The sequence below is a fragment of the Pararge aegeria genome, chromosome 21 (assembly GCF_905163445.1).
Source record: "Pararge aegeria chromosome 21, ilParAegt1.1, whole genome shotgun sequence".
NCBI lineage: Eukaryota > Metazoa > Arthropoda > Insecta > Lepidoptera > Nymphalidae > Pararge > Pararge aegeria.
Window position 1 is genome coordinate 5,242,450 of NC_053200.1, and position 9,017 is coordinate 5,251,466.

At 37.2% G+C, this 9,017-nt stretch overlaps 1 protein-coding gene across 1 annotated transcript; it reads left to right on the top strand.

The window, feature by feature from the left end:
• Positions 1 to 5,653: 5,653 nt before the first annotated feature.
• LOC120633334 (uncharacterized protein KIAA0754-like) lies at positions 5,654 to 9,017 on the top strand. Its single transcript, XM_039903526.1, has 2 exons — positions 5,654 to 6,187; positions 8,433 to 9,017. The coding sequence occupies exons 1-2, from the start codon at positions 5,654 to 5,656 to the stop codon at positions 9,012 to 9,014; spliced, it is 1,116 nt and encodes a 371-aa protein (XP_039759460.1). The 3' UTR covers positions 9,015 to 9,017.

The following is a 9,017-nucleotide window of genomic DNA, read 5'->3' on the forward strand; positions in this document are numbered from 1 at the left end:
ACATCAAGGCATCATCTGTCTCCGCTATAGCTCTGACTTACATAATTAATACATTAATACATTCATTTGAACGCGAACTGTTACGAAATGCTACAATTTGAAAAATAAATGCATTTAAAACTGTATATTTTCTGATTATTACTTGACAAGTGTCCTTATTATGTTGTTAGGAGTACTTATTATATTACATGTTGCACTTTATGATCCATTTCTTACCTAACTGTTATAAGTGGAACTTTTTTATTTACCTAGTTCGTTTGAAAATCTTTAATGTTGTGGCACAACAGTGCTGTGGGTTAAAAGAACAATCACTATTAACTTCAGTTTAATATAATAATATTGAACAGAAGTTTATAGTGATTGTGAAAGCTGACTCACAGTTTTAGGAAATAGTGTCCTACAATAGTGCTGCATATTCCTCAAAATATGTTTGTAGCACTATTTTTTTTCAGTTTCTTAATTTGTTCTTGCGAAGACGCAAAGTCAAGAACACATAAGATTCAAAATTATGAAGTCCAGTGCACATAAGATTGACATGGCTGATGTATTTTAAATAGGAATGCGGTGTGTTGTGGACTAGGTTGCGGAGTCTTGGGGCATTGTATTTTAGGTGCAGTGAATTCTTTAGGCATTCTGTGGCCGGCTTAGTATCTTCGTGTCAAACTTGCCGCGTTTTTAATTCGTGTTCACCGTCATTTATTTTATCAATACTGTAAGTGAGTTATCACTCTGAGAGTCTAAGACCTCTATTTTTACACCTGGAGAGACTGCTGCCACTTTGATAACCAACTTCGAAAAAAGGAGGAACTCTATTTCCTCACTCTCATAGTCGATTGGGACGGCAGCTTTGAAACTGAAATATACATATTAATTAAAAAAAAAAAACTTAAACCCTGTGTTTTGTACAGCGTTTTTAATGGTGCGGTTTTAGTATCTCTTTTCCATCAGATCTTGTACACAGGTACGTTACAGATAATTAATGTTTGTAGCGCAGTGTGTAAGATTACAGACGACAGATCAATTTTCAAAGCTGAATAGTGGTGTAACTTAACATACTCGTCACACTCAACAGAGGGTTGCTATAAATTTGCTAGTTTAAAAATATAGGACACTGCGGGTGTACCCTTGTATATAACTTATATAATATGTATACTATTTCGCGTAAAGAGTATAATATAGAGAATTTATTAAAAATAAAATAAATTACAATAACATAGTTTACTATAAGTCTAAAAAAATAACTGTAAGAGCTAAAGAACCTCATTCCAGCAAATAAAATATAATATCTGTTCTTAAAATAAACTTGCTACAGTAAAAAAGTTATTTAAGGTTTATTTCATTGCAAGACCAGATTCCGGGCCGACTGCTTTTGGGCGCCGGTGGCTCCCGTCGGGTTTTTTCAGCACACGCATCCTTATCCGTATATAAGTAGTTAGATCTGTCCCCTCGCTGACTCAAAGGGGACAAATCGAAATTATTATTCCTGTCAGCCCCCCTGAGAGGACAAAGCCGGGGGGCAGATAGAAATAATCCATTGTTTCGGTCTTCGCTCCGAACTTGTGAAGTATTCAAGCTTTTTATTCTAGAATCCTAAGTGGAGCTAGAAGCGTCTAATATTTAAAAAAAAAACTACGTAGAGTCTCATACTGCTAGAGTAACGACTGGTAAACGTAGCGTTCACAAAACCCGCAATTCAGTAAACAGTCTTTTATTAAATATTTTTGATATTAATTGGCTGTCATCTCAAAGCGAAAGTGATGATTCAGTCCAAATTGATAGCAGGGTAACCTGTTAGGGACCAGACCAGAGTCTATTCAGAAAATTTGACTAATAAGACCGTTCGCACTGAATACAAAGTCAAAGTCAAAGTCAAAGTCAAAAATATCTTTATTCAAGTAGGCCCACAGGTGGCACTTTTGATGCGTACATAAGAATTACACGGTAGTAAGATGATGGCGATAACCACATTCGTAAACTTAAAACTAAAGCTACGAGGGTTCCAAACGCGTCCCGGTCTAAGAAGAAGCCCACAACAAACTTAGCCGGGTGTTTTTTTTTTTTTTTTTTTGTTATCGCCATCTCACAATGTAATTTTAAATTATTAGAAGAGCAACCTGATTAGAGCAATAATTTACACCCAAGCTTTTTTATCGTTTACGTAGTCCTTTATACTATAATAGGACTTTTCTATAAGCTTACGTTTAATACAAACTTTGAACTTTTTAAGAGACATCTCCAAGATGTCAATTGGTAGTTTATTGTAGAATTGTATGCAATTTCCTTTAAACGAATTATGAATTTTATGTAACCTAGTATATTGCACTGTAAGTTTATTCTTACTTCTAATGTTTAAATTATTGCAGTCACATTTTTTCTTAAATTTAGAAATGTTATTATGGACGTACATTAAATTTTCAAATATGTACTGACTATACACTGTCATTATTTTAAAATCTTTAAATTTATCTCTCAATGACTCTCTCGGACCCATTTTGTAGATAGAACGAACAGCCCTCTTCTGCAGCACGAAAATAGTGCTAATATCAGCAGCATTACCCCAAAGTAAAATTCCATATGACATAATGCTGTGAAAGTAACTAAAATATACCAGTCTAGCAGTTTCTACGTCGGTCATATGGCGTATCTTCTTTACCGCATAGGCAGCAGAACTAAGCCTGTTCGATAAATTATTTACATGAGGGCCCCATTGAAGTTTAGAATCTAACGTTATTCCTAGAAAAACTGTCGTATCCTCCAGTTTCAGTTCCTCATTATTAAGTAGTACAGTGGTTTTCACGTGTTTAACATTAGGTAAAGTGAATTTTATACACTTGGTTTTTTTTCCGTTAAGAACCAAATTATTAGCTTCAAACCACTGTACCACTTTAGCGAGAGAGTTGTTTACGTCGTCAAAAGCTAGTTCACGTCGATTTATTTTAAAAGTCAGTGATGTATCATCGGCAAACAGAACTATCCCGTGTTTATCCTTGGCAAGGTAAGGAAGGTCATTAATGTAAATAAGGAACAGAAATGGTCCTAATATAGACCCCTGTGGGACACCTATTTTCATAACTGATCCATTAGACCGTTTTCCATTCACGTCGACTTTCTGAATTCTATCGCGTAGATAGTTACTCATTAAGTCTAGAGCTACACCCTGAATTCCATAGTGGTGTAGTTTCCTAACTAACGTTTCGTGTTGAACACAATCAAACGCCTTAGATAAGTCACAGAACACACCAAGTGCATCACGTGACTCCTCCCAGGCTTCAAATATGTTTTGTATTAGCTCAACACCTGCGTCGATTGTTGAGCGACCCCGTGTGAAACCAAATTGCTTAATATGAAGTAAATTATACTTATGAAAATGGTAAAGTAATTGATTTAAAATGAGTTTTTCAAAGATTTTACTGAAAGTGGGTAGTACGGATACTGGTCTAAAGTTAGTGGGGTCAGAAGTACTACCCGATTTAAACAATGGACAAGACCGCAAGGCCTCCAAATTGTATCGTCTAACTTGGTATTTTTGTATGTGCTTTATTGTTTAATTCATTACTCTTTTACAGATTCGATCGATCGTGACATGTACTTACGAATAATTAATTAATTCATTCTTCTTGTCTACTTCCAAACTTTATCAACTTTCAAAATAAAGCTCCACGGGAAATGGTTCCAAAAACACTCTGATAGTGTCTAAAAGTCTCTGCATGTACCTTTGTTCATTTTTCGCATCACCTATCTATAATGTGAATACCTACTTTAAAAGAATGATTTGGCTAGTCTCCTAAACATGTTCTTTTTCTTCTCCGTCGTTACTTTCTTTTTAGTGTTGTGGGCATTATGAATTGACGCTGTTTGGACTAGACGTTGCCTGACTCGAGAGCTTTGGCCACTTCTCGCTGTTGTGAAATCTTGGCCGGCCGAAATCTGTCTGGTTGCGGGCCTCAAGGCTTTGCTTCCTTACCAGGGCTGATATTGCACGTTCCGTTGACACTTCTCCCTCCTGGCAGACAGCCTCACTTCACTTCACTTGCCATTAGATAACGCTAGACTATATTAAAAGAAAACCCGGTTGTTAGCTATTTTTATTTTTGTTCATATAGTTAAAGAGTTAGTGGCAATGATTATTTCGATACATGGTAAATTGCGTGTTGGAAATAATAGATAGGGGAAAGAGCTCGTAAACCAGGTAAATGTGGTACCACTGGGAAGAGTTAGTGTTGATCGCAATATTAAGAAAAAAATCAAACATAGCACTTTTATTTACTGGATGGATTTACTTCAAATTTTTATCCAAAAATTTCACAGGAACGGGAATTTTAAAGGTCTTTATATTCGTTCCTATGCAGTTGTATTGCATATGTTTGTCCGTATACTCGTACCTATATCAAAGGCGATTTCGGAGATTGCACGCAATCTGCCAGTCGCGCAAATTCTATTAAGTAACCGGCGCAAGCTACTAGCCCGAGTTACCAACACGAGCCCGAACGTGCATTCTATATGCACATGCTACTTGCGCAAGTTACTGGTGCAAGCGATATAACATTTGCATATTAGGTTACTGGGATATTTTACTTGCACGAGCTTTCTATGATGCCATGTCCTGTCGCAAACTAGTTCTAGCGTCACTAAAAATCATTTTCTAGAAGTCAAGAATGCTAAACGAAGGAATTAATATTTATCAATTACGAAAATTATTCAGTAAGATAGAGTACCGATAACTTTTCAAAGGTCCACTATTTTTAACTTTTGCAACACACACTTATGAATCGTGTTTTCTTCCACCAGCTCTTTAGCTAAGTATGGATCTAAAATTTAAGTAGGCTTAATTCCCCTGTCAAGACTTTAGTTTGTTTAATCAAGGCTGTAAATTAAAACCACAAAGTCTCCACTAATTCACTTTTTTGGTGATAATTTTGCGATATATAAATCAGCTAAATAAGTTCTAATTAGCATTGTTTGTGGGAAGTTAATCGAAAAGAACGTAAGTTGTATTTTAATTTACTGATTAATAATTTGTACGTTTGTATTTTTATTGCTAAACTAAATTACTTAGTTAATGAATATCTCCTAACTGAGACGTTTTAAAGTCAAAGTCACAACTTTCTCTAGTCAAATAGATCCATTGTAATGAGCAGGTTTTTTTAAATGTTAAGTTTAGAACTAAATAATTTAAACATACTGCGTTTGTTTTGATGTGATTTCAAGAGTGTGACCTTTGGATCACTCAACTGTCATTATGCTATATTCTGTCTATTTTACAACCATTAATTGTAGTATCAGTAGTTATTGCTCGCGGCTTCATACGCGTGGAAATTTTGGTGTGAATGCTCATTTTATATAAATCTAAATCTTTCCGGGATAAAAACTAGTATATGTATTGTTCTAGACTATAATCTATCTGTGGGTCTGGACTGATTGCGTAATAAACATCCAACCATCCAAACTTTCGCATTTATAAAAAGAGTGTTTAGGGGTTAAACTCAGATGTTAACTTCAAATTCTTGTCAGTCTGCCTGCCTGTGATCTATTGGTTTTGTGAATCGATGCATACGAAAGATGAAAAGGCAGTACATTTAGATCGGTATTAAAGATTTGTGTGGACAAACTTTGTTTAGGACAGATAATATATTAAAAACGCTTTCCTTTGTAGATGAAATTCCTTGTGGTGTTCGCGGCCTTCGCCGCCGTGGCTCTTGCAGCTCCCTCTTCAGATGTCGACCGTAAGCTTTTCGATATTATCGGCAACATTATTAACAATCTCAGTAGACCTCCCATTTTTGCTGGACCTGCTATCGTCGAAGAAGAAAGCCCCATATCTGTTGGACCCGCTATCGTTGAAGAAGAGAGCCCCATCTCTGTTGGACCTGCTATCGTCGAAGAAGATAGCCCTATCTCTGTTGGACCCGCTATTGTGGAAGAAGAGAGCCCTATTTCTGTTGGACCCGCTATTGTCGAAGAAGAGCGCCCCATCTCTGTTGGACCCGCTATCGTCGAAGAAGAGAGCCCTATCTCTGTTGGACCCGCTATTGTCGAAGAAGAGAGCCCTATCTCTGTTGGACCCGCCATCGTTGAAGAGGAAAGCCCCATCTCCGTTGGCCCTGCTATCGTTGATGAGTCCATCTCTGTTGGTCCCATTGTAGTTGACGAGAATCCCATCTCTGTTGGACCAATTGTCGTTGACGAGAACCTCGCGAACGAAGTCCCCGAACTTATTACTTTACCAGCCTTCCCTGATGTTGAAGACGTTCCCATTACCATTGACATCCCCGGCCTCCCTACTATCAACATCGTTATCAACGTTAACTCTGCTCCTCAACAGTTTGAAGAAATTGAGCCCACCCCTATTCTTGTGGTCGATGATTTAGAAGTTGGACCCGTCCCTGTGGAAGTTGTTGATAACATTAAGCCTACTCCAGTGATCGTCGTTGATGATTTTGTTGTAGAATCTTCTTCTGATGATTTTGTACCTGACCCAGATCTTTACTATTAAATTACTTCTTACAACAAATAATACCTCTGTTATCGTCTATGAAGTATCACCTATCACCTTTGTCGCGGCATTATATTTTCATGCCTTTGTAAGCTAATAAATATTGTCATAGAAAGTGGTACGATCTTGTAATGTAAATAAATATATTTGAAGAGAAAAATCTTTTGTCATTCTATTATTTTACTACCGGTAGTCCGGGAATTCTACGGTATACCGTTTAAAATTTTAGATTTTCCTCTAGATATTAAGCAGTACTTAGCTGATTTTCATAACCAATGCATTTCTGTAAAATCCTTTCATACCAAATGCCTAAACATTCATCATCATCATCCAAATCTCAATTAGCCACTTAAATTTTAACTAAAATTTTAGCTAATATACAAGTTATAACTTTTAACTTAAGTAGAATAAAGCTTATATAATTCATAGTCAAATTCGAAGTCTTTCTTTATAAAAACGACAAAAGTTACTTTTGATGCGTATGTGCTACGTATACGGTATTGATACGTATCTAAGTTGCGATGATAATAGCTAGTTATAATAACAGTTCTAATAAATTAGGTATGAGACAAATTCATTTAAAGGTACATATTTCCTTTTGTATTATATCAATTTTAGGGCTCTGATTAATCTAGGTTGTAAATATATATTATGAAAACATTTTTGTCTTTAGATACTGAAAGATAATCTTCGCTATAAATGTTCGATACGAAGACGTATGCTTACACAGTTTGTGAGTTATTAATCGACTAAAAACGTAAGTTGTAAATAAATTATTAAATATATCAAAAATATCGTTTATCTTTATTAAGTAGTCTATTAAAGATCCGTTTCTGGGACGGGCTTCGTTTCTTATATGGGAGAGAGGGTTTTTGAGCATAGAGCTACCTGACCAAAGCCAAAGCAGGTTGCTATACTGCGCGGGCTATTTTTATAACATGTTAGTGACAATTACTGGAACTGTAGACGGTATAACGGGCTCATAGAGTGGAATATGCCAATTTCCTGATTTTATGGTATTGTGAAATAGGAATAGAAAAACCGTAATGCCTTTCTTGGCGAAACATAGGAATCGAATTCAGGTCCTCGCAATCTTTAGTTGAACATGCAAACCATTACACCAACAAGATAGTTAATAAAAGTATTCGTCAGGAAAAAACTGAATCCGCCTTTTTAATGAAGGTGGCATAACGCTCTGTCATTTAAAAGATGCTGTCAGTTGAAGTGTGACTAAATATTTCTTAACAAATCCGACATTATGCCACGATTTTTCAATAAGACCGGAAGGGTTTAAACTTGGTCTGAAAAGCCAGAAGGCGTAGGGAGTAGCTATAGCGAAGTATCTGCAGCATCAATGGGCTTTCATGGATAGGAAAATAAAATTGGACGAGTGCGAGTCAGATTTTTGCACCGAGGATTTGCATCATCATGACTCAACTACTTTCCACACATTACATCACTAGTGGACAACACGTCACTCATTAATTTACCGTAATCAATAAACAGTAAAATAGGAAATCTCCAGCATTTGTATTACTATACGAAAAAAGCCATATACTTTGGTCCTTCGAGTTGGATAGTAATTAGACGTTGCGTAAGTGCCTTTCTAACCATACAAGATTGATCCTGAAATGATGTTAATTAAATATTATAATTGTAAAAGTTTGGATGAATGTTTGTTACTAAATCTCAGGCGAATAGCTGAACGGGGAAATCCTCAATTTCCGTGGTTTGTTTTTTTTCCATAGATTAAGAGATTGACATGTATTTTTGCATCGTGGTGACCACTAGTTAGTTCTAATCATTTATTTTTACTTTCCAGATGAAATTCATCGTTATCTTCGCTTTGGTTGTGGCTGCAGCCACTGCCCAACCCATTGAGCCCCAAAATGAACGTATCTTCAATATAATCGGAGCAATCCTTGGCTCTTTGAAACCTCGTCCACCAATCTCTGTTGGTCCCGCAATCATTGAAGGGGGTAGCCCTATCAATATTGGCCCAGCTATCATTGAAGAAGAAAGTCCAATCTCCGTTGGACCAGCCATCGTTGAAGAAGAAAGTCCTATCTCCGTTGGCCCAGCCATCGTTGAAGAAGAAAGTCCCATCTCCGTTGGACCAGCCATCGTCGAAGAAGAAAGCCCCATCTCCGTTGGACCAGCCATCGTTGAAGAAGCCAAGCCAAGTCCCATTTTCCCCTTCCCAATTGACCTCAACTCCCCACTCGTCCAAGTTGTTGTCAACGTAAACTCAGGATCCCCTGCCGCTGCCGCTCCGGTAGAGCACCCTGAAATTAAGCCAACACCAGTGATAGTCGTTGAGCAACCCGAGATCAAGCCTACCCCAGTGATCGTTGTGGAGCAGCCAGAGAGCTCTGAACCAATCGTCGTAGCTCCCATCGAATTGCCCGAAATCGATCCTACCCCAGTAGAAATCGTCGAACAGCCCGAAGTTTCTGAACCAGTCATCATCGCTCCCATCGAAGTTGCACCTGTCATCAACCTCCCTGATGAACTGAACTAAATA

Coding starts and splice junctions, on each gene's coding strand:
- LOC120633334 (XM_039903526.1), top strand. CDS start 5,654: ATGAAATTCCTTGTGGTGTTCGCGGCCTTCGCCGCCGTGGCTCTTGCA. Junction 6,188..8,432: donor GACCAATTGTCGTTGACGAG/AACCTCGCGAAC, acceptor TCTTTGAAACCT/CGTCCACCAATCTCTGTTGG.